This window comes from Numida meleagris, chromosome 12, assembly GCF_002078875.1.
Source record: "Numida meleagris isolate 19003 breed g44 Domestic line chromosome 12, NumMel1.0, whole genome shotgun sequence".
In the NCBI taxonomy this organism is placed as follows: Eukaryota; Metazoa; Chordata; class Aves; order Galliformes; family Numididae; genus Numida; species Numida meleagris.
This window is the reverse complement of record NC_034420.1, coordinates 14,239,039-14,265,773: the sequence shown is the minus strand read 5'-3', so window position 1 is coordinate 14,265,773 and position 26,735 is coordinate 14,239,039. Positions and strand designations below refer to the sequence as shown.

The window sequence follows — 26,735 nt, the reverse complement described above, 5'->3', positions numbered from 1 at the left end:
AATATCTTTTCTCATGCATTTCCCTATAATAAAATCCTGTAGTTACAGGCATATTGCAAAATAAATATAGCTTTAATTTTCAAAACAGAATGCAATATGATAAAAAAGGAAGGAATAGACTTATAGAAGAGATAAATGCTTTTTTGTTTGTTTTTTTTTTTTTTTTTTTTTTTTTTGAGCAAGGTGCTTTTCCTGTAAAATACTCCTTTCTCACTGAAAGTGAGATAAACTTCCTTTCCAATCCTTATTTCAAAACTGGCTCCATATGCCAACAGTATAAGAAATCTTTCTTGGGATTTGAATTATTTAACAGTTTCTGATGCTGAAAACCAAGCAGCAAAGCAACACCTAGAAGAGAAATTGTAAACAGGGAATTAATAAATAAATAATCATGTTTTCTGAAAAAAAAAAATGTTCTGCTCAAAAGTCTGAAAAGCAGAACCTTATTCAGAAAAGTTATTAATGCTCGGTGAATTTAGCAGTGCATCATAACCAATTACAAAGCATTGTATCACAATGAGTTATGAAAAATAATCTTTATTGTTACTGTGCAACATCATCATAGTCCATGAAGTTAACACAGACATTGAGCATAAATGTACTTTGAGAAATACATTTGCTTGCGATAGTCACGCAGCACTGCAGCCAGTCCCCTTATTACAGGTGGCATTTCCCACCCTTGCCTGCCCCCAAGCAGCAGGACAGCAGTGCACCATTCTCCACGCTGTGTTTCTGCTTCCCAGCCCAGCCACAGCCCTCACCAGGGAGTGCACTGCCATAATGCACAGCGTTCAGTGAGGGCATCCTGCTCTTCTTGCAGCAGCTCTGTGGGCTGTTCTGAACCCAGAAAGACATAGTGACTTCCAAGGCTCTACAATGTTCCAAGCTGGGTTGATAGGATAGCAAGGGAGCATGTGAAATTCAGTTAACTGGAGATAAATGGTAAGCAAAGCCCTATGGAAGAAATAATTTAGGTATGTTATTCACAATGATGGGTTTTCAGCTACTTTCTTGGCAGGAAAAAGAAATCAAGATGTCATTCTAATTGATAAAGACATCTCTTCAGTGGCAGCCCTCAAGAAATGATTATAGAACATTGGATATATTAAAAAGGAAATAAAGATTAATATGCAGAAAAATATAACAGCATCATAGAAATCTTCCATGCTTCCTCACGTCAAATGCATTATTCTGTGGTTATCACTTCCTCTTATAGAGGACACAAGTGAGATATACAGAATATGCTGAATATTCTGAGTAAAGTGAATATTGCAGTTGGGCTTGAGTCCCAGTTCTTCAGAGGTGGGGTGGATGGCACTCTGGAATGAAACTGCTTTAAGTGAGTGTTTGCTAAGTACACGGAGTACAAATGAATCAGGCGTACAGAAGGGTCTATAGAAAGTCTGGAAGAAAAACCCTTGTTTGCAACAATAACCACTTGGCCAATTGCCCTGAGAGTTCCTACCTTCTTGGCTTTACAGTGCAATTTGAATTATGTGAAACAGAACCCTAAGACTCATTGTGCAATCATATCTTTATATCTGATTTAAGGAATCCTAAAAGATAAAATTTGCAAAGGCATTCACTGCAAATGTTTCTGGATATTATTACAATTTAAGTGTAGTTCTTCTGGTATTATTGCTATATATCAGAACATTCATAGTGGTGAGATTTACATCTCTCCAAATGAGTATGTGCATTTTGGGATCTTCTTTGCTGGTCTTCTACAACACTATCTTGGCATGCATCTTGTCACATTATCTTTATTATCAAAAGCTGTAGACTGATATGAAATAACATAGAGTTGTCAGATAGTACTTAATAAAGGCCATATTTTAAAAAATAGTCAGAAGATTTGATGTACTGAATGCAAGGATTTTTTTGTTCTTTAATTTCTATCTTACATTTACTATTCTTTAGAGCACAACCTGTTGGTAGTTTCATCTGATTTGGGCTGAGTACATTAGAATCAAAAGATGAGCCAATTCTTTTGTAGTTCAGTTATATAAAATTGTACTGTAAATATTACTTACATTTTCCCTCATTTTCCTTTTTTTTCTCCCCATGTAGGATGATTACGTCAGAAACTGGAATCCAAACAAGCCTTTTGATCAAGGTAAAGTCAATTTTTTGATATCGTCATGTACTTTTTGCTTTTCTTGTTCCGTCTGTCCCATGCATTCGTGAAGAGCTGTATTCATACTTACATCTCACTCCCAATTTAGTCACAGCTTGAAGTGTTTTATAGATAAGGGTTTGACTCATCTCTGTGTTTTTTAGCTGTGTTTTTTAATCCACATCCATTATGGCTTATTTTCAATGACGATATTTATATACTTAGGTTCTCTGTAACCATGAGTCTGAAATGCAATTTGAAACAGGTATCCTCACATAACTTTTCTTTCATGTTAAAGACTTGTTAAACAAATGTCATAAATGTAATGACTGCATTTCCAAACACCCAAGAGGCCAATTCTTTGAAGCCAGTTGTAATGTGTGAATTCAGAGCTGATTTTCAAAAGAGAAGAGTATGGTATATATGCTGCTGATTCAGAGTCTGTTAATTATATTTTGCACTGTCTTTGTCTTGGTGAGTTGGTAAGTTATACCAATACTTCAGCAATTTCCAGGCTAGTCAACAAAGGATGGGAAAAAGAAATACAAAATATCCTAATTGATGTGTCCAGAATAGCATTGGAACAACAGGCATGCCAGGAAGAATTTTAACTTACAGTTTAAATGACATTTAAGATAACTTCACGCTAACTGTTCTCTGCTAGCAACAAGCTTTTCAGACAGCGTGGTAAGAGATATTCATTCTAATTATTGCAGATGAACATCACTGCAGATGCTAGTAGCCCTGATGTTGCTAGACATGGTGGATTGTATTGGATAGTTTGTGTCACATCAGTGTAAAAAAAAAAAATAAAAAAATCCAAAACTACAAAAAACAGCAGCAAAACAAACACCAGGCACAGAGAAACGCAGCAGTTCATCCTCTTATCACTGGATACAGAAGTTGTGCAAGCTAATAGCGTGCAACAATTTTGTCCTTTTAATCAGTGTTTTAACTTGGCTATTTGCTGTGTGTGTCACTCTGATACCAAGTTTGTTTAACACTTGTTACAGTTCCATACTGGAGCCACCTCAGTCAGTGTAATACAAAACTTTGCAAGTTGTGTATTGCATTACTTTTTAGAGCTTTCTAGAGAGGTGTTTTGTGGTTATTTTTTGTTTGTTTGTTTTCAGGACAAATGTTAACATTTGCAGTTTCTTTTGGTCTGGTAGAATCAGTTAACACTTGTTTGATTTATGGAAGATGACAGCATGCTGTATAAAGTGCAGATTTGTTAGCTTCTCTGTTTGCCTTTTGACAGTTACTCATTTTTCCTGTTTGTAATGTTCAGTGAAGTTTGTATAATGTGGTTGAGTGCTTGAGAACACATATGACATGAGGATATTTCAGCTGTAAGAGCACAGGTAGATGGTAGACTTTTTCCCAGTCCCTAAAGCACTTTTAGGATCTTGGATTTCTTTAGCTAGCTTTGAACATTGTGCCTCTAAAAACTCCAGTGTCCTAGACTTTTCTTCAAAACATTACTCTATATTCTATTTCTCTATCCATCTACGAGAGCTCTGGAATTTATAAGTGTTATAGTGCTTTTTTTATTTTTACCAGATGTTATCCTAAAGCCATTTCAAAAGCCAAACAGAACCATAAGTCATGTTAAAACAATTTTTACACCTCTGGAAATTAATAAGTATGAAATTTTACTTGTAAATCATACCACAAATGAGATGAAAAAGTGAGCCAACTAAGGAAGAAAAGGAACAAATGGATGATGGGGTAACTAAATAAATGGTAGACCACTGGAGCAGATGAAACCATAATGCTTTCTTTATTTGCTTTCAATTTGAGCATCAGCGGTCGTTTATTCTACAAACCAGACATAAAAGGGAGCAGCTTTATCAACCAGACTTGAATCTCTAGCAAAATGCTTAGGAAGGAAATATCCATTGGGGTCTCTGAGGACACATAGGTACTTTCGAAAAATTAACTTTACATGTATTTCTATATTTCGTTGCCCAGCATGTATTATGTCTGTGTAGCTTCCATGAATATTACTGGGGACATTTACAAAACAGAGCTGAAGAGCACTGATTCTCTGTCTTTACAGAAATGGAACTTCAATTTCAAAGGAAAGGGGAAGATGAGGTTTTTGTCAAGGTATATGTCCACAGAGAGATTTTCAAAGGCATTAGAGGGATTTGGGATTACAAATCCTATTGACTTTGAATGGAACTTATGCTCCCACCACTTTGCGAGTTCTTATGACCTTCTGTATTCCCAAGAGGTGAAAAACAAAAAGGTAAATCCTGGCAAAATATTGCAAGGAGATTTTGAACTGACATGCTCTAAAACTGTCTTGTTCATTGTGTTACTGAGATTTCTGACCCTGGGCAAAAACACAAATCATTTTAGAGTCTAAAATCAGACATGGATACCTTGAAGCGATACAAACAATTGTACATCTGATAAAGATTCCTGTCTCTTTACAAAGAAAAGGGTCATTACTCTTTCAGTGTAAAATCTCTCCTAGACTATGGATAGCCTGTCTTCAGAAGGCAGAGCGCAGACAAGGCAATACTGTCTGAGCATGATGCTCTGCACAGACATTCCTGCACTGCTTTTGTCTCATTTAAATCTTACAAACCGATTTCATTTGGCCAATAGATCGTTCTCTTTGACAGAAAGGCCATCGCTTCTTTTGGCCCTGGTAACATTCACCCTGGCAAGAATGTTAAAATAGCCAGTCATACCTTTCTAGGGATTCTAGAAATCTCTCTAGATTCATGGTGGATCCAGATGCTGACAAGACTAATCCTCAATGTATGTATCAATATAAGGATATATTGATGCGCAAATGTGGATATACTATGTATGTGTGGACAGCATACTATTTAAGTGGAAAGTTCTGAGACAAATTTTCTGTATTTAGTCTTTTCTTCTCCATCCTCCGTGCTCTGACGTTTTCTGTGTTGGGCGTTAATACCACCTATGCTCTTCTGTGATTTTGGAGACAGAAAACCTTTTTTCTTTTGTGTCTTCTCTGGGGTTCTTTTAACCAGAGATTGAGTGCAGATCCCATGGTATGGAGTCCTAGCTTGCTCGTCTGTACTCAGCAGCAGCAGCTCTCTGTTCTCTGCAATTGTTTTCAAGAGATATTCAAAAGGCAAAATTTCAGCTCACAACAAAAAAGGTTCTTCATAGAATGACTGGAGAGAGAGAGAGAGAGAAAAAGCTCCTCCGGTGGGTGAAGGAAAATGGCCTGCTGCCTCTCTCCTGGGCTGTACAGGCTACAAGTGTCACTTCACAAGGCTAAAGCTAACTTATGTCAATGCCCTCTCTTCAGAACAGGTCTGCAGTATTCTCACATTGAAAATATATTTCTAGATTCTAAATTCATGTTTTAAAATCATGTGGAAACCAAACTGTGGAATCACCATGAAGGCTGTAGAGGGTTAGTACCTGTTGGAAGTGATCTCCTAAAGGCAGTCAGGGGATTCAAAATATGTTGATCAGCTTTAAAAATAAGCTATAGACAGAGGTCTTGAAAGTCAGTAGAGTTCTACTACTAGGCTTGTAATTCATTTGCATCTTTTAAAGAAGAGCAAGCTGGGACCAACCAGTGCTATATTCCTTTCTAAAATTAAAAGCTTTCTTTATTCAGCAGATTGAAGTACTTAATTATGCATTTGAAAACAACACACTGCAATCTAGCTGTCTTCTTTCTGCTTATAGTGCAGAGAGATGTTTGCATCTATGTCTCAAGGAAAAAATAATGTTGTTTTGGAAGAAAGCATACATGGTTTTTGCTGAAACAAGCCCTAGAGAGTTGCATGAGGTATCTTTGCATAACATGCCTTTTCAAGGGAATTCAACATCAGTGCTTCAGCTGCATGTCGATGGTACCTGAGTAATCAATTTATTTTTAGCCTTGCTACTAGCTCGGATTTGTATTCATCTTGAAACTAGGAGAAACCCATACGAAGGTGAGCATCTTACTGACCACACCAAGCTAACAAGGCGCTTGGGCTGCAGAAGCATGAAGAGTGTATAGCCTGAGAGTGATTGGTAGTCATTAATATTGTACTCAGTTCTGTCAGAGTTGCAGAAGTCAGAAAGCAGGAGAGTGGAAGGGGCTGGTTAATCATGATTTTTAAAATATGAATCAAAGGATTGTGTGGGGATTTTTTTTTGGTGGTTTCTTTTTAATTTTTGACAAGGTCATTTCAGAGTTCTTAAGCAGCTTGACAGCTGACTTGACATATTTTTCCTAGTCTCCATTGATTTTGAGGGAAGAAAAGATGGAATCAGGGAAAAAGTTTAGCATAACATTCTCAAGTCAAAGATTTTGGTACAGTAATGAAGTGACTGATGTTCTTCACCTAGACAGAAACTTCACCACAAAATTAATCCATTCAGACTTCATGTGTTGTTATAAGTGAAAACTGCTAAGTAAAGGTTTTAAGTTGTGAAAGATTTCTGCTAAAAGCCACCTCTCAATAGTTGTATTAAATGCTTTGATAGACAAATAAATGCTATTCATTTTTCTGGTAAGATGCATAAGTACATTTTGTTGGGTTTAAAGTTGTATGACTGGAGACAAATTTGCTTGCCATATAGCTTTCTTATCTCATGAAGCATTTTTACCCTTAAGATAGGAACCATGGAAGTAATGGGATGCACTTTGTAGCGCAGAGACATTAGCTCCGAATCCAAAACATTTAGACCATAATTATAAACAACAAAGCACAATTGGAGAGGAAAAAACACAATTCTGTTGAATTTTTTCCCCCAAAATATGTGCCTGAAACCAAGAACTCTTGAATTGTTGTGATGTCTGTTCAGTTTAGTGCAAGTCTCGCCCTTTCCATTTTCATTGTGACACTGTCAGGTGATTGCAGTGTACTGACCAGGCCAGATTCCTGCTCTTAACCCTGCCTCTTTCACTGAGATAAAGAGATTGACTAAAACATGGTGCCAGTTTACCTGTCACTAGTGACAGAAATCCCAGTGTTCCAAGCTGCTGGGCTTCTCAGGAAAAGAAGCCTCTGGTCAGAAATAGTCAGGACATTCCCCTGTGTTTCCCAGACTATCGTTATTTTCACTGTCTTTATTCCCAATCCTTTTCCCCAACATCTGAGAAGCCTGGGGAGGGATATTTCCTCTCTTTCTCAGGGCTTTCATTTTGGCCATCATCTGTCTGGGGTGAAAAAAAACCTAAAATCTCTATTTTTACTATACTATAAAAATCCTCATCTGCCTCAACAGGGCTAATCTATGACTGACTCTGATGTCAGACACGCACATGTGGACTTGACTATCATTAATAAGCACAACCATGAAGTCTTTATCACTTCAAAAAGAATTCCCTTTCTGAGCACTAATGAAAGGCTGAACTGGCAAATTACCCTAACTTTTAAAGAGGAAACACTGCTTTTCAGTGGATTGTGGCCTCCAGTGTAGCATAACCTGTGACTTTCACAGTCCAGTAGCCCCATGGAAGTGAATTTGTCAAACACAGATCTTGATTTCTAGAGACAGATGTATTGCTATTCATGTTTCCACTCCTTCTGCATGGAATTGTACAGAATTCTTTCTAGTATCTGACTGGCAAGTCCAGACTCCAGAAAGCTTCCAGCCTCCTGCAGCTGTGCACAATAAAGTTGGCCTAAAATTCATAAGCCTTCCAAAAGCAAAAAGACAATAATGGTAAGCCTGTGATGCTGGATGAAAATCATAGAACCTACAATTACTTTTGAACATGTAATTTTCTTTTAGCCCCGCTAAGATGTTCTTTCAGAAGAGCCCGAATAAATTCCTTTCAGATAGTTTAGTACTGTACACATCTCTAGCACAAATATACGTTAGCTTTACAATAAATGTTTTCCATTACTGTGCCTCAGATGGCAGATTTCAATTGAATAACTTATTTTGCAATTTATTTTTTGACTGTATTTGAATTAGTTTTAGAAGCTTATTCATAGGACAACTGCACATGAATTATGCTCGTAAATCTTCAGTAAATCAGTCGAATTTTAAAATATGCTAACTGAATCAACAGAATACAATAGCTGAGATACTGCATATGAAGTATACTATCTTCCATCAGATATAATTCAAGCAAATTTGGCTGCTTATATCCTCCAAGCAGATGCACGTCTTCATGCAATGCAAGTGTAATATTAAATTTCTTATAAGCTTGTAAGCAACCAACTCTTTTCATTAAATATAGCATCAAAAGTGACGGAGATGGGATCCCCATCTGTAATAGTGTTATAGCTGATATGCTTTGAGCTGAGACAATGATCAATAGGTTGCTTGTCTAGAATTCTATTAGCACTTTGGGAACACTTGTTAGTTTGGTCAATAATGGTGCTGACTTTCTTTTAAAATCTCTTATTTCACTGCCTGTGAAGCAGGTAATTTTTCAAAAGGAAATTCATGCTTTCCCCTAGTGCTTATTTTGCTCCTATTGAAAGAAATACATCTTTGGGAATATCATATGGCCCAGCCCTGCTCCCACTGACGTCACTTAGTAAGCAGCAGTCTCCCTCCTTTTGCTGCACTTCAAAGTATGGGAATTCACTCTTTGAAACATATTTAAATATTTAAATGATCTATTTGGTAAAAATACAGGCCTGCGAAGCTTCCTTCCTTATTTACTGCAAGAGAGACCCCCCCTCCACAAAGTATCATTCAAACCAACTGCTTGGGTTTGTATTCTAGTTGTGCCTTGTTCAGTCTCCTGCTTTGACATTATTTGGCTTAAATCTATTGCTCTGCCATCCCATACACAAAGGTAATTTGCAGTATTTAAACACGTTAATACAGTTGTGAGTTAATAGTAACCATCACTTGATTCTAATCAAAAAGGGACTCTCCTGGGGAGAGAGAAGGTAGAAGGCAGACAATGGGCATTAAAAGATAGAATTCAAAACTTTTAGGAATCATAGAATCACTAAGGTTGGAAATTACCTACCAAGATCATCCAGACCAACTGTCCACCTATCACCAATAGGAAGAAAACCTCCAAGTAAAACAAGTGGTTTCAAAAACAGATTTCAGTGAACAGAGAATTTGAGGGGAATAATAATTAGGTTAATTGACATTTCCTTAACATAAGGGGCACAAATACAAATTATCTGAATAGCAAGAATTTGGTTAATGACAAGGTTCTTAGTGATTTCAGCGGTAAGAGGCTGTCTAGAGAAAGTGACACTAGGTTGAACTCTCAAAGGATCAAAATCTATAGCATCAAACTCAGAAAGCCAGGTAGAAAATGAGATGTTTAGGGAAGGATTAAAGATTAACAATTATCTGTGAGTGTTTAGAAGGTAGAGAAAAATCAAACTAATGACTTGCAGCTCAGTGAAAGGAGAAGCCTATATAAAGGCAGTGCTGGGAAGGGAAAAACGTTGTTACTTGTCTATGCTTTACCTTTAACTTAAAAGGTCAGCTGCAATCAGATGGGTATCACAATTAATATCTTCTGCTGAAGTTTAAGACTATGGATTAGAGAAAGAACAGACTTGAGTAAATTAGATGTCTGCAAATCAGTTGGGATTGATCTAAGGGTTAAGCGAGTTGGCTGAAATAATTTTAGAAGTACTAAAAGTTATCTTTGAAAACACGGAATTGTGGAAGCCTCAGAAAGGATAAGTAATATACCCATCTTTCAAGTGGGAGAAAGGGAAAAAAAATGAAAATTATATCTCATGACTTGATACTGAAATCCTGAAAGAAAAGTTCCAAAGTAAATATTAAAGCAAATGGTTGTTAACATCAAGAAGATAAGGGGATGAATAAAGCTGGTATGAATGTCAAACAAAATCTATTAATCTTTCTGTGGCATTTACAGGCCTTGAGACACAAGGATAAACTTGCATTGTCATGTGTCTTGACTTAATAAGGCTTTTGGCATTGTTTTACATTACTGTCTTATAAGCAGGCTTAAGAAGAATTGTCTAAAAGAAGTAATTGTGAGATGGCTACAAAGTCAATTGGAAAGCTCCATTTTGGTAGTAGCTGTCAGCTGCCTGAGTTAGGCTAGAAGGATGAGTCGAGTAGAGTTCCTCTATGATCTATTGTGGGTCCAGTATTATTCACCTCTTTCATTAAACTGCAGATGTTGAAATTAGTATTCTTATTAAATTTAGAAATGTAGCCAAGCTGGTAGAAGTTGTGCACATATTAGAACAGTAATAAAATTCAGAATAGCCTTAAGACATCAAGTAAATGGTCTGAAAACAAAGTATGTAGCTCAGTCAAGACAGATGCAAAGTTCTAAGCTGGGTAAGAATAATCAACTGCACAAAAATAGATGAATAATAATTGGATAGTCATAAATCCTAACTGATAGCCATAAAAAAGGTTTGGGGATTACAGTGGATTACAAATTGGTCATCAGTCAACAATGTTATTCTATTGCAAAGAAAGCAAATGTTGCATTGGCATGTGCAACTATGAGTCATTCTTTAACTCAAGTAAAGAGCAGTAAAACTTTGGCTGGAATACACTGTCCAGATTTGAGTACCAGTCTTCTAGAATACAGTGAATCAATTGGAAAGTACCCAGAGAAAAGTAACCAGTGATCAGGGTTGCAGAAAATATACTCTAGGGAGAAAGACTGAAGGAGAGGAGATGGCTCTGGGTGGGGAGAGAAATAATCCTATTTTCAACAGCAAAGCAGAGGAATTGTGCTCTGTCCATTGTGGATAGAACAAGTAGCCAAGTTACTGCAAAGATTAGTTAATAACAAGAACAGTTGAGTGTTGAGAGAGGCATTTTAAAGTCTGTACAGACTGTGTGCTTGAAGGTGTTCTGAAATATGTTAGACAAATTTTTTGTGGATAATGACTCTCATAGCTGATCTAGCTACATGGAAGAGAAGTGGAACCAACAACCTTCTCAGAATTCCATTCTAGCACTGTGATTCTGTGGTTGCATAGTGATTAATGGAAACCAGTTAATTTCACTGAAAGAGCACAGAAGAAATGCTGAAAAAGGTATTTCTTAAAATAGATTTCCAGTCAAAGAAAGGAAGGGGGAGAAAAGACGAATAGGTATCTTTGACTGACATCTGCAAAAAATACAGGTTCTCATTTGATGGCAGTAACGTGCATAAGCTTCAAGAAAGATACTAACCACAGCATCACAGGCTTGCAAACCCCCATAAATGTAAACAGGGACTGGCAAGAGGCAGTCTATTTTACCTGACTACATCTCACTTGCTTCCTAGTGCAGGAAGACATCCTGTAGACGATTCTGGAATGGGATATTAGTGGTTTTTCTGGCCAAGCAAGACCATGCTCTAACCCTAATGATTCAGATTTGGGTAAAAATCAGTTAGCTATTTCTTTTCAGTTCATTAGATAAAACATGACAATGCATGTATATTTAGGAATTAAATCTCCTTCTCCTATAAACCCATACACTCAGGTCGCCAGAACATAAACTGAATCACAGCTATTTTCCTTCCTGTTCTTATTGCTCAAGATTAAACGTGTTTGCATAAAATACTAATAATTTGATGAAAGCTGACTATTTGCATTCTAGCTTTGCAATCCTTAGCCATTTTGAAAGTTACTTTAAGCTAAAAAGATACCTCAGCAGTACATATGAAGATGAATAATTAAAAACAATGATATGTATTGGTATGTTGTTCAGCACTAAACATTTCCCTAAACGTACTGGTAAAAAAAAAAAAAAACTGTCATGTTGGTTGGCATTGTTTAGTCATTCAATCACAATCTATCTTTTCTCTTTGTGTCCTCTGGTTGCAAGATATCAATGGATTTTGTGATTAATGTGTATCTTTGTGCTGTCAGTTATTGGCTAGTAGCTTTCTTTAAAGGTCTTGTTATTCAGTGTTTCGACTTTCCATACATTGTCTTCAAAGAGTAAGGTCAGGAAAGCTATATCTGAAAGTAAGAATTTGTCTTGCACTGTCCTTCACGAAACCTCTGTTGGAGGATTTGATCTATTTTATCTAGGGCATGTTGTCTAGCATCATTGTTATATATGTGCATCCTTGCAGTGCCTCTGTAGCCATATGAGAGGGAGGCATCCAGATGAATTGCCTCCCCAAAATGAGGAACTATTGTGTTCGCTTTAACCAAAGACAGAAAAATAGAATCAAATCTATAAGAACATACTGTTCCTGGGACAGTTTCGGTATATAAACCGAGCAATTAATTCACTTAGTTTCTTACCTTTCATCTTATACTTAGCAACAGATAAACAGAACTCCATTATAAATTAGCATACAGATAAGCAATCCTAGGGATCGCTGCACATTGCAGCAATCTTTAATATACTGTAAGGAACCATTACTGTAATTATTTTAATGTGATACTTCAGTGTCTTCATGCAGTTTTTTCTTTCTTTTAACTGCTGGGATTTAAAAACAGATCAGGAAACGCATGCAACTGGTCTGTAAGAACAGAAGTGTCTTCGCTGCAAAGACTACGGCATCTAACCCTGTTTGTGCTCAGTGAGGACCTTTGCAATGATCTTTCCTATTTAAAACCAAGAAATGAGGATTTGTTGACTTCAGCTGTAGATGCCTGTGAAACTGAGAAAGGGAAGAAGCCCTGTTGTGCATCGTGATAAAATATAGGGAAAAAGTGTTGGCTTTTCTCTCATTAGACCATAAAGCTACCTAAGAAAGTTGTGTTAAGATTTAAAAAATAAATAAAAAGCTAGCCATGATTTATTAATTCCATCATCAACTTTAGTACCGCTTTTTTTTATGGTTATAGTAAATTCCTCCTAACCCACAGGAGTGGTTCATCCTCAAAATCCAGTTAATATTCAGCTATCTCAAAGGAGAGCATCATGCAATATTTTTTATGTCTGTAACAACTTTTCCATTTTCAATTTTATCAGTCTTGTATCTTTAACATTAGTAGAAGAACTGTAAAATATTCATTTTCCTGTGCCAGTGCATTTCTTTCCCTCCCTTCCTCCTCCTTCAGTTTTTTCTCCATTTTGCCTGAAAAACAAATGGTAGAATAGTCACGTGATGATTGTCTGCAGTATGTTCCTCTAAAGGCATCATATTTTTATCTAGTTCTTGCATTTGTCTTGCATTGTGTTCTCAGTGTAAGCTGTATTTAATTGTTCTCAGTGTTATTTGCTTAACTGCTTCTGCCTTCTTCATTATTCTGTTGCAAAAATGTGACTTGATATTTAGGCAAGCATTTTTCATTTTCTTTACATTTCTCTTTCTGAGTTACTTTTTCATCGAGTGGCACTGCTAGTTTATTTTCCTACACGGGACTGTGCCAATAACATTTTTCCAATGCCCATAAATAAATTAAGTATACTGTGGCTTGAAAGAGGAATTGCTATCAGCTGGTGTTCTACTACCTACACAAAACATTTTATCTTCTTTCAGTTTCTATTACTGTCCTCTCCCTTGATTTTGTATGGGAAATTTCATTCCCTGTCAGCATCATGTGGCACGTTTGAGTGTAGCATGCTTGATGTATGGAACTGTTGCAAACACCTAGCGTGGGTAGCTCAGCTTTTAAAATTGCATTGAAGATGAACTTTCTGACAGATGCAGCTGTTTATATGAATTGAAAATAGGCCTGCTTTGTATCAGTCACATCTGCCTAGTTACCTGAAAGCCAGCTGCCTAGTCTGCGGTAGCTGTCCAATGAGTTTGTAGTAGACATTGAAATGAGTTTTTCAGATTAGGCAATGTATAGGGAGCTGCTTTGAGGACTAGCTAAGAGTATTTAAGGTTCATTCTGTTGTTTGGAACAAGAAAGTGGCCAAACTTTGTCTACTTAGTTGTATCATCTTTGCAAACAGCAGAGTATTTGAGGATTTCCTACCTAAGGATCTGGAAAATACTTAGTGGGAAAAAAAGTGTCTTGGGGTGAAGGCCAAAGGAGATGAGAATTTGAGATACTGTCACTTTTTTATCTCCTTTTGAGCTGGGGAAGAGAGCTGAGCGAAGGGAAGATGAAGTATGCAATAGGTGATGTTTAATGCTTTGAAACAGAATCAGATAGTTTAATAATGGATTTTGTGTGTGACAGTCCTTTGGCATTGCTGATTTTTACCTGCCCATTAGTATGCTCTCTGTTTTGTCAATCTAGCAAGAAGGGAAGAGTCTTTTGCTTGCTCTTCTAAAAGAACTGGATTTTTGTGATCTCTCTGCAGCTTTTAAATTAAAAATTATTATTTTGAATTCAAATAAGGAAACAGCACTCTCCAGACTTGGAGATATGAGGTTCACTTCTAGTTAGCATTCAGTGAAGGAAGGGATGGCATTTCAGTATACTGCTGAAGCAAAGCAGTGCAAGGTGAAGACTTTGCATTCTGCAGGGAGGTGAGGCCAAGAAGGGAAGATTTAAATGTATGTCATGAGTAAAAGTATTTCTTATAAGAACTATTTGAATTTGGAGGGGGGGGAATGTGTACATTAAACTCTATTTTGTTATCTCCCTCCATGTGCTTGTCCATTACATTGGCACAGTAAGGTGTTTCAAAATGAAATGATTAAAATTGGAGTCTGAATTATTCTCAAGCATGTTTTTTTAAGGCATGGAATAATTATAAAAGGTTGTTCTTATAGATAGACTAGAAGTTCTTATCATTGAGGAAATTGCCTGAGAAATTAATTTTCAGTATGCTACCTAAATAAAAGGTTCATTAAAATCGTCATATGGTTTGTAGTAGGAAGCTAATAGCAATGTTTTGTTTTCTATTTCAATTACGGTAGATGTGAATGAACCAGTATTTTAATATAAATTAATAGTAACATTTATTTTCGATTGAGTGCTGTGAATTTATGTGATATGTCTGAAACATATAAAGAGCCTAGGGTGTGGATGTGTGGTGAATGGATTTTATTTTAATGAACTATAATGTAATTGCCCTGTCCTGGCAATTAAAATTGGGCATTAAATCTAAATTCATTAATTCCTTTGCATCCTTTTTTTTTCCATCAAGTGTAGAGGAGGAAGTACTAAAAATTCCTTTAAGCTCATAAAGCTGGAAGAAGTGTATGACGAATAGATTTAAAACGGATTACTAAGATGTAGAACACAAAGGCAGAATTACATCGGTGTCAAATTCTGCCCTCAGTTACATGCAGGTTCCTTAGTGATATTACAGTGATTTGAATTCAGCTTAGGCTTGCAATACTTGGATGGAAAATGAATGCTCATTGTGTATTTCTCTTTTTCGGTCATTCCGATACAAATGGCCAATAGTCATTTTCACATGCATTTTACTATCCATACATATATCATACATTTTGCAAACAATTGAGCCAATTTGGGCCAAAATAGTTTCTCCTTTTTGAAAATTACTTGTCTTAACGTGTGGATTTTACTCCTTCCTGGCAAGGGAAGTGCAAAAATGTAAAAAGGAATGTTGATAATTTTGGTGGAAACATCTAAAATCTTGGAAGGGCTGGAAAGCCCTCATCTCTTGCCCTTAGCACAAATAATCACAACCATACCCCAAATCTCCTTATCAGTTCTGCTGAATGCGCACTTCTGAGTAGTGATCGGTACCCTGGTAGCCTTGTTGTCTCTTGCATATGTGTGTAAACACTTTTATTTTGGAAGTCTTGGAATAAATAGGAGGTGATATGGTGGCATCTGAGGTGTTTGGCTTTATTATTAAAAAGCTTACGAATTATAAAGCCATGGTTTTCAAAGAAGTTTCAAAGTAAATGAAGCACATGAAGCAAACTATTATGCATGTGTCTCATTTTTGGAGTTTTGCAGTTTAATGCTGTTTTGTATGGGATGTCTTTATAGCAGAAACTGAGAAATGTCAGTAGACTAACAATTAAAAAGCGAGGACTTGACCAGATCTAACAGGAAGGTCTTCCGCAGCAAAAATGTCTTAAAGAATGTGGAGATCCAGAAGTGGTTGTGATCTCAGCATGATCTCAAAGTTTGAGAGTCTCAGTTCTGTTCCTCTAAATTCTGATACATTTGTGTTCTGTGTCCTTCTACTGAAGCAGTTTCACACTTCATCTACTAGAGATTAAAATGGCGCAGAACAAACTATAAATCCAGCCAAATCTTAGTTCAGTAGATATATCATCCTATCAGAACTTTTTCACATAAATAATTAGTTCATTACTTTCTTAATCCGCTAAACTTGGAAAGCTTTGGAAGTGACATCGGATGATATTATTTCAAGAGACTTTGAAGGAGTTAGCTAATCCACCACTTCTCTCGGGGAAGTATCCGCTATATCTGCATCGTTCAAAATTCACTGCATACCTAAAGATCTCCCGTGCAGCACACTCCACAATGTGCTCAGTGATTTATTTTGGTATTCTCCTATTTTAACTGTGAGAAATCTATAACCTGAACTTCTGTTTTTCCAGTTCAAATGTTTGAATTGAAACTTTTGGCACTGGCACGACAAACAGTTGGGTACCTAACAGTTGGGTGTATTTAGCAGCCTTTTCCTTGTATGAAGGCTTGTTGTTAGATTTTCCTTCAATGCTATTGGGTTTTCCTCAAATATTATTGGCTAGTCTTGCTAGCCTCTCTCAGATTGATCAAATTGGGTTTCTGTATGTGGGATAGGGAGCAATCTATCTGTACACTAACACTGAGCTAAATCTATGTTGGTTTTGGGAAAAAAAGAAAAAGGCAATAGGAGAGAAGTAAGAATGGTATGCAGCAGGATTTGTAACAGCATTTTTACATTTCTTCAATAGAAAGTGTTTTGTAGAGGTATTTTTTTTCCGGCAGTTTGGATTTTTGCCAGGTTCGTATCCGCCATAAATGACACAACCCAATGTTTGCATTCCTGGTGTTCTTCACCAGAATCTCTGACTTTGAAGCAAGCAGCATTTACACATCGTTTGAAATAATTTCACCCTCATTGCTTTCATCTGGTTAAATAATCCTTTAATCCATGCTCAGAACCAACAGATCTTTCCTTTTTTAATGCTTTTACTTGTGGATGCCTATACTATATTATGGTAGTGTAGATAAGGTATGACTGACCAGTTTATCAAATAACAGTTGTTACTGGACCATTAATTCTGGGTACATCGATTATTAGAAGTACAGGTTTTTACACCTAGGGCCAGTGATATTTTTTTTATAATATAGATTTAGAAGATATTTATGCAAGCAGAAAATTGAATCAGCATTACCATCAGTGCATTAAATTATTACATTTTATTAGAGAATTCCTTTAGAATATAACAGCAGATACAGATAGAAGAAAGATGCACGGGGATTACCAGGAAGGGTTTAGCATCTTTAAACTGCATAGGTCACTCCAAAAGCAAAGCCTCCTATTCATTTCCGTGGAAACTACAATCAATACAATGAGCGCAATAACATACTCTCAACTACAAAACACTATTCTTCAACGTAGTCACCATCATTAGCTATGCAATTTTGATAGCAATGAGCCTGCAAGGAATGCTCATAGGGAAAAATATATATATATTTGCAGAAATTGTAGTCCATCATCTTTCTAAGGTTCTGCCACCTTGACTTTCCCAAGTACCAGATCAGGATTCAAGAGAATCACTGCTCAATACTCAGTGTTCAATTCTGGGATAATTATGAGCTAACAGAAAGGATGGAGCAGACTGAACAGTGGGCAAGAAAGGGGCAAGAACTCCTCCAGGTTGTTGTGAAACAGACATTGATAATTCATTTACCATTTGACAGCTTAATTTTTTCCTCTACCACATACCAATCCTATCCTTTACGGATCAGTATACACAAAACCTCACTGAGGATGAAAACTTTCTCTTTGCCATATATTCATGTGGTGGCTTCATTATTAATCACTGCTGATAGTCCTTCAGCTCTTCAGCTTCGTGTCTTTGGATTCTTCCTTATGGCAAAGTGAACTTTTATAAAACTTTCACGTCTGATCATGTAAATTCTATCCAATGTTTCATTCAAATTAAAATCTATTACATTTTTTATCCCCTTCAGCTACTAATTTCTGTAACTTGATGAGAAAAAAATGATGACATTTTTTGATACTTTGTTATGTGTAATCCTCCAGGACTTGAAATCCACAGGCTCAATATTTTCTAATGGTGAATCGTAGTACCATTGTAGTCAATGGGAATTCTGTCATTTATCATAGTGGAGGCAGAATTTCAACTGAGATGCTTTCTTTGTCTTAAAGTCTATGATGATGAATTGAAACCAGGCTGTTAATGTCCATTTTTTCTAGTATCTGTACCAGGAATGATATATTAACATGGAAAGTATTCTGTCCTTGATGCTGAATGAATGATCCTGGAAGTACCTAGAGATACTGCCCGTGTGTCCTTGGTGGGTGCCACTATATATATGGTCATAAGACAAGGATATGGGAATATTCTACTGGGTAACAGCCTGATGTTGCTGGAGTTTCCTGTAGCTCTTCCCATTGCTCTCCCCACAAAACCTGGGTTTAATTGGTATTAGCCTCCTAAAAGCCTGTTCCTTAGGAAAGTCAAATTAAATAAACTGTTGATACAACAGTCTTCTTTCTCTTCATCATTGTTTTTGCTGTTATTAATTTTTGTCCTTCATTTGTTTGTAACATATCATAGAATGGCCTGGGTTGAAAAGGGCCTTAAAGATCATCGAGTTTCAAGCCTCCTGCTGTGGGCAGGGGTGCCAACCACTAACCAGGCTGCCAGAGCCACATTGAGCCTTGCCCATTTCTCTTCATTCAGCTCCTTTTTTTTAAAACTAAGCTTAGTTGCTTTATTGTACTATTTTGACTTTCTTCTGTACAATCTTTATGTCACTGAAATACATAAAATTTAGCTACTATTGAAACATATGGCGAAAAGTGATTATTTTTGAGTGAACCACTTCACAGATGAAAAGGTCCTATTGAATCTCAGAGTAACACTTCCTCAAGCACATTGATTTTTTTTGAATGAGGTCTAGGTTTTGGCTTCACTTTTTCAAAAATTTTATTCCCTCTTCTGCTGCCTTCTCTCCTGGCTTCTGTGAAATTTACTATTCTCTCTGCCTTTTATGCCTTGTCTTTCATTCTATTACTTTGTGCTATCTGTCCTAACTATTATAACTTTTCTTATTGCTTCAGTTTGGATCCTTCTCATGCATGTGGAAATGCTGATATGTTCCACATCAGCAGTGCTGATTTCTTCCATTTATGTTTTGTCAGTGTCTTTCTGTGGGAGTAGGTGTGTGAGAAGACAGATCAGCTCAGATCCCATGTTCTGAGAACGATAGTTGTTGTTTTCTTTAACATTTAAAGTCATCAGAGGAAAAGGAAAAGATAATGCTGTGGAGCAGAAAGATGCTTCCATGACTCTAAGGCAACTGGGAATCATGAATGAAAGGCACAGAATACTACATTTGTATATGGAGTCGGCATATAGTAATGCTAGGAATACTGAGGTTTGTTTTTATTTGTTTGTTTTTTAAAGAAAGAGCTAAAAAGTTGACCTTTTCTTCTAGAAAGTCAGGTCTGGTTATTCCAGTGCCCAAAATAAGGTTTATCATGCAGGAGTTAAGCAAACAAAGGGAACTTGTTTAAATATGATCTCTCACAGTTATGCTCAACTAGGTAACTAGAGAAGCAATTAAGCGCAAACCATCAGTGAGGAGAGCTGCCAGAATGAAAATGAAACTGAAGATTACTGTTGCTTACCTTGAGCCTCTCTGAACTGAAATTACTTTTTTGTTGTTTCTGTATTCAAACACAGAGACAAGAGAAGTGTAATCTATTTTGTCTCTTCTTAACATCCTGATGGGAATGATCATTTTTTCAATCTGCCTTATTTGCTCACAGAGAAATAGAAAAGTGGTCATATTCATGTTATTTTAATGCACTTCTTTGGTTGCAAAATACATTGTCTACAGCTTCTCTCAAAGTTTCTTTCTTATTCACCATAATTTATCTCTCCTAACATTGTCTGAAATGAAGAATGCCTGTCTTTATTAGGTTGTCACTAGATTTGTGGCCCATTTGCTGTTGATGGATATAGTGGCATTGCCATTGCAATTAATTCCTCATACAAGGATTTGTTGGTTCTTTACTTAAATATACCCACACAGTGGAACAGTAACTAATTTCAAGAAAAACAGATAATTAGAAAAGTTACTGCATGAAAGGCTTTAGTTGTTCCTATAACTGGAGTCAGTCATAAAAAAAAAAATTATTCCTAATAAGACTATCATACACTGATTGCATGTAAAGACACTTAAAAATCCCTCATGCATTCCCCAGAGCCTCTTTCTCACATTTACTGTTAAAATATCTAAAGATTGCTGGGAAAGTAAGGCTGAGGATGTGTCAAGTTCACCCACAAACAGGATAGAATTTTATTTATCAAGAACAACCGGCACATTCCTTGTTCTGCTTTTGTTTTAAGAATTTGGAACCCAGTATCTTAACAATTCAGAGAATTCACTGTCTTTCCAATTATTAAAACTTCTAACTTATAAAAGCAGCAGCACACCAGAAAGAAAGTCTTTACCTCAGCTCCCTGTTTTTCGTATTCTTTCTAAGTGAGCTAAGGGACAGTCTTTCCCAGTCCCACCCCTAAGCAGGGTGATTCAGTAGCAGAATCAGTAATCCTCCAGAAAGAAGAATGCTTTCTCCCCCCCTACTCCCTGCCATCTGCTGGACTTAACCCCAACAGAGGTCTCAAGAGGCCGTCATCTCAAGAGGCCATTCCGCTCTGATTGTTTGCCCAGGCTAATCATGAACTTCTTCAGAAGGATGTCTGATTCCTCCTAAAACTTCCCCTAATACTCCTTCAAAATCCCTGTGCTGTCATTTAAGTCTGTTGTTCCTTATTCTGTCCTGGAGATGTGGAGAAAAATCTTCAAGGATAACTTCTTTCTAAATGACAAGCATTTGCTCATTTCAAGATGTATCACGATTCCCTGACGAGTCTTTCTCAACTAGTTCTATCTGTTTCCTTTCTTCATTTCCTTACAAGTCATATTCCAAATTTTATCAATTTTACTATTCCCTCCTGAACTCTAATTCTCATCTTCTCCTCTTCTGTATGTCTTGTTTATACTTTTCCCCAGATAGGGCCATATTCCAACTGAAGACATCAACAGAGCTTAATAGAGCAGAATAATTATCTCCCATGTTTTAGTTAAGACTTTCCTGTCTCTCCAGTACAGAGTTTACTTTTTTGCATCAGCTTGACAGTTTTGATTCCTATTCAGTCTGCGGTCCATTGCCTCCGTGGGATCCTTTCCACCTAGTCAATCCCCTTTTTGTGCTTATTCCTTTGATTTTTCCTTTCTAATGGTGTTACTTTCTATTCGTATGTACTGACTGTTGCCTTATTCATTCCTCCCATTTCCCAAGATCATTTTTCACTGTAATCTCCAGAGCATGACAGCTCTTTACCTCATTTTCATGGTTTATAAGCCTGCTCCCTGTTCCCTTATTCAAACAGTTGATCTATCTCTTCATCTCAAAATATCTCCTCATTTAACTGTATCATGCCAATTAGCAAAAAGTTCCTGCTGTGAGGAAAGACTAGCTTTAAAAAACAACAACAAACACCTAAAAAGCAAACAAAACAAAAAAAACCATCTCAGATCTTTGTGTTCATTTCAGGATATTTTCACTGGCTGGGAGGTTTCTGGCTGTTGGTGACTGGGGGTGCAGTGGGGACAGGTTGTTTGTTTAGCTGTTACCGGTTACTCGGGTATTATCTTTGAGGATTGAACCTCCAGAGGCTTTAAGCCTGCCCAGCAGTCTGTAGGAAATGAACAGATGTAAGAGCTTCACAGATCCACAGGAACAGGATGCTGATCCAGGGTAATGTTTGTTGTGTTTGGCAGGATGATTACCCAACTGGTCAAAGCCCAGGAGCCTGGCTCTCACTGCTGGGACTGAGCCCCTTTCCTGCTGAACCTCAACCAAAGCCATAAGTAGCAAAGTATCAGTGCCTACATACTAGCAAAGCGACAAGAAGTCAAGGGGTGTCTTTTGCTTTGTCTTTTGGGTTTCTTTCTTTTTCATTGTGTTTCTGTTTGGTAATGGAAATTCAATGGCTATTTTTCTTTTCCTTTTTCCTAATCAGAAACTGAGCTGCTGAAAATTTCTTAGCAAAGCAAAACGTATTTTGTGTAAGGAAAATGGAATATCTGAAGCTAGTAGTTGCAACTGGAATAGAGCAAGGAATACATGTCACATATCTCAGGAGATAAAAGAAATTTAGAATTGTGTCTTTTTTGTGCCATCCTCCTGTGTATGTGCTGACTGCAGGAGAGCTGCTGTGGCTGGAGCTATGGGCACAGCGCATTGAATGTGATTGCTGGAGTTAGAACCGGCCTACGATTTCACTCTGGTAGGCAGATGTACAACTGACTCCTGCTGTTTCTGTACCAGGATATTCCCTATGGCCCATTCTTCCAGCTCTAAAGCTTCTCTATGTTAGCAGACTTCTAAATCAAGGCAGTATAGTAAATGAAATCAAATGTAAATATGTTGAATTATGTTCATGGAAAATAAGAGAACACCATCAAGTATTAGTTTGCTTTTTTTTGCTAGTTCAGTGCACGAGGAAACGAGGAACACGTCCCTCACACAGGCACGCGGTCTTCGAGTGTCACCCACTTAAATTACACTTTGATACCCACGAGGTGTCACTTTAGCCCTAAACAATAGCAAGACCTAGATGGGATGTTTGGTAGACAGTTTCATTTGGTCAATAGTTTAATTTGGTCTGCAGCGTAATGACATTTTAAAATATGTGCTGGCATTTCTGCTAGTCTGCCTCCCATCACTTTTGCCTCTTTGTGGTAAATAAAGGCTTACTAACTCAAGAAGGAATTAGCATGAAACATATCCATCAATCTCCTTAAAGAAGCATTATGTTGTAGAATTTTATTAACTCTGAAGTAAAGTATAATTGAACAGAAATGTGTGCAGCAACTGATAGGGTTGTCTTGAGGAATCCTCAGCATTGCTAGTTTTATTTCTTTTTGTGCACAGTTTTAATTCCAGCTTGCACCCTTCTGTTTTCACTCCTCAGCCTGTGGACAATGCTAGACATTTTATTTTCAGAGGTTTTGCAAAATAACCTGTTTCTTACATATCAAAAGTGACTGACTGGCCTGAAATCAGATAAAGCACATATAGGTGCATTCTATCACATATGTGCTGCAAAGTCACTTCTAGTTCGTCTGGCTGTTTGCCCTGTGTAGCAAAATAGTTCACTGAATCCTATATTGATAGTGGAAGATAAATGTTACAGCAGATGCACTTAAAACCTTCATTCCAATTTTAGAAGCATTACTAGTAGTTGAAATATCCAACATTTGGGGTATAAGGAGTATTACTAGAATTAATATTACCTCTGCAGAATTATTTGGAGAATCTCTTATAAACTGGTCTGTTTATTATGAAACAATTCTATTTTATAGCATTATAGACTTCACAGCACGTACACTTGAGAGGGAAAAAAAAAGAGGTATATAAATTAACCTTGTAAATGGTTTCATATCTAGTATGAACTGCTGTGAGCCTAATCAGGAAAGAATGGAAATAAAAAAGATTCACATTGATCTCAGTGTTCTTGGTTTCAGATCCTATCTATGTTGGATTATAAAAGTCATACCATGACATATTCAACTTTTAAGAATGTTAATGTATCTTCCATTAGTTCTTTAAGTTCAAAAGCTGTATCTTTTCTTATTAGGTTAGATTCAGGAATCCCTTGTGCATCAGTATCATTCTGCCTTTGCATTTAAAATTCCTGTTGACTTCAATAGGAGTTTCGTTCATGGAGGGGTGGGAGAGTAAGCTTTGAAAAGGTGAGGGAGTGAGAAATAAGCTCCTCAGCTTTCTTTTCTGAGTATATTACATATGCTTCGTGACTTTTCAGCCATTATTTACAACTGCCATGAAGTAAAACAGAATTATTTTTTCTATTTCTTCTAAGATGTTATTTTACAAGGTTTCCTATAGGCTCTCTGTTTTTGAGTCAGTGTTTGTACTAACTGTGTATATGCAGCCAAGTTGTTGAGATTAGCATATGCTGAGAAACTCTGGTAATCATTCAATTCAATCACTCCAGCCTCTCTCAAATTTTTTAGTGAGATTAATATTCTTAATTTACTTTTCAACCCTACATAGACCTTCATATAGGACAATATAATAACTGTCATTACTTTCTGGAAGTCTTCTCATTTCCTCTCAAAAATACTGAGAAAGTGACATCAAATACCAAACAAAGGAGCTGTGTTAACTTTTATTTATTGCTCCTTACCTAGGCATTATTACTACAACTGCATCCCCTGCAGAGGAAACTTATTTTGTTTGGGAAATGTCTTAATGCTACTGACACTTGACAGTTTTTCCATGGTTTTATACTTCATCATAGTAACTTGTGATTAATTTATTTAAAAGTGGCAGAGCTATGAAAAGTGGAAAACTGGCAGACATGCATTAATGCGTTGTATTCAGATGATCAGAGATGTGACACTTCAAACTGCTGATTATTAAATCCAGAAAAATTTTTGCTTGCAGTCATTTGGTTGAGATACCCCAGAGGCTGGATACACAACGTTGATGACACCCAGTGTTACCTTTTGCATCTGTTCGCTCCATCAGTTTATAGAGCACTTTGTAGAATTCCTTATGATTGGGTTTCAGGACCCCAGATGAAGTAATGCTCGCTCCTGTGAGCTTCCCCAACAAAGAATATAGTAAAGAAATTTATAATGCTTTTGTAAAATTCTTGTTTGACAATAAGTGCAAGTAACCTTCTAGAATCTCAGATCCCTCACAGGGGAATTCTGGATTATTAAAGGGCCATCCTTCTCTTTTTTTTTTTAAATTTTGAGACAGAATCAAGTTATACATTTTTATTAGAGATGTAAAGCCTCTTTCTGCTTTGCTGTGTCTCAGTACATCAATATTTCTAAGCCTGCTGAATGCTTCTACCTTTCTCAGTGATGTTTGTGCATCTCTGTGTTGTATTTTCAAATCCTCATTACTGCTTTCTTAATCCATTACCTTACTTGTACTGTGTCCAGCATTTCTTGACTTCTTTCTTTAAATTTCAAGTGAATCTACAACTTCTGTTTCATTGTTTCTCCAGTCAAAAACCAAGTAGATATTGCTCACACAAGTACAAAGCAGAATGTGTAAAATCAGGAAACTGTTGCCTCTGCTCAAATAATGTTAACGCCTGTGTCCAAAACTGGATTCAGAAAACAGAATGGAAAAGAAGCTGAAGAGGAAATCAGAGGGATTTCATGAGAAGTGTTGATGGTGTGGTAATATTGATTAAATAACTGCAGTATTGAGATAGACATATTTTTTTTTTGCGCAGGATTTTCTAGGAACAACTGCTGGATACTTTTTCCAGCTCAAACTGAGGAGCTTTGCATGCTTTATAACATTCGGGCCTATGTAGTGAGTGAAGTACTAAGTTATTACAAGGGACTTGTACAAGGTCGTGAACTCATTCATTATGGACATGACATTAAGAGTAGTTCTTAAGCATGCAGCTCTAGTTTTGCAAGCAGATTCCACAAGTTCTACTATATAATACATGTTCTGGAAGTAGGGCTACAAGTGGGGTTTAGCAGCTTAACACTTGAGAAAAGTGAAATTCTCCACCCACAATCAAGACTCTGGCAGTGACAGTGTATGTGAACTTGGGAACCTTGCATAGCCCAGCATACAGGTAGGCAGCTGGGAGCTTAAGAAGCCAGTAAGAGCAGGAGGGGACACAATGTATTTGATTGTTGATATAAACCAACTAAAAGTTTAATTTCAGGTTTAATGCTGCAATTTCCTCTCTTAGCAGGGTTGTTCTGCCACAAGTATAATTCTGAATGACTGTTGTGGAAAAATCTGAACGCTGCACTCTTGATGATCTGCTTATATCTATGAATTTAATAAATAACCCCTAAAAGTGCCTGCTACAAACTGTACTGAATCCAGTGCAAGTAGTATTTTAGTCCAGCTAGATTACTTCTCAATTTTAGACTGAGAATGGTTGCTATCATTCTCTCTGGAAGGTTCTATATATGCCTTGTAATAATTTCCATATTTCTAGCATTGATTTTCTTTTAATGCAATCAGCTTGCTTGACAGCCTTTATGTCCTGAAGTCAAGATTTTCTTTTGTTATATACTGAAAGATGAGCAGTCTCCAAATCTAGTGAAATCTGACAGACAGCCTCATGTTAGGATGTAGCATTTTTAGAGACAGAGGTATAAATATGCATTAGTGGCTTCCACAGATTTTTAGAAGATTTTGTTAGCTACCTCTCCTCTCTGATTTCACTTTGGAAGAGAACTAACTCTGTTCTGTAACCATATGGTTTTGGTCTAAAAAATTAACGACAAATAAAATAAAAAGAGATTAGCTTAAACTGTTCTTGCCAGATCATTTGTAGTTGGCTGCTTTCTTGACAGTGATAGATGAAGGATATGGATTTTTTGGCTATCATGTATGTTATGTCAGTAGGTATAAACCCAACATTCAGAGAAAACATTCATTCACAGTGTTACAGAGAACTGCATGGAATAAATAGTTAATCAACAGATAAAGAACCAGCATATGGTCATTAAAAACAGGATAACACCTCAGTTCTGAGGGCCACGGGAAACTTGTTGATGGGTGGAAAATGCTTTCCTCTAGTAGCAGTTTACTTCTTTCAACAGGGATATTATTTTAGGCAGTACTTGAT

The 26,735-nt window shown here is 36.8% G+C and overlaps 1 protein-coding gene across 4 annotated transcripts in view; it reads left to right on the top strand.

Annotated features, from left to right (window-relative positions):
• Positions 1–26,735, top strand: part of SPOCK1 (SPARC/osteonectin, cwcv and kazal like domains proteoglycan 1) — a 257,432-nt gene that overhangs the window by 83,112 nt on the left and 147,585 nt on the right. For all 4 annotated transcript variants that reach the window (XM_021410534.1, XM_021410531.1, XM_021410533.1 and 1 more), the window contains one exon: positions 2,071–2,116. In XM_021410534.1, coding sequence (XP_021266209.1) covers positions 2,071–2,116 — 46 coding nt within the window. The remainder of the gene's footprint in view (positions 1–2,070; positions 2,117–26,735) is intronic.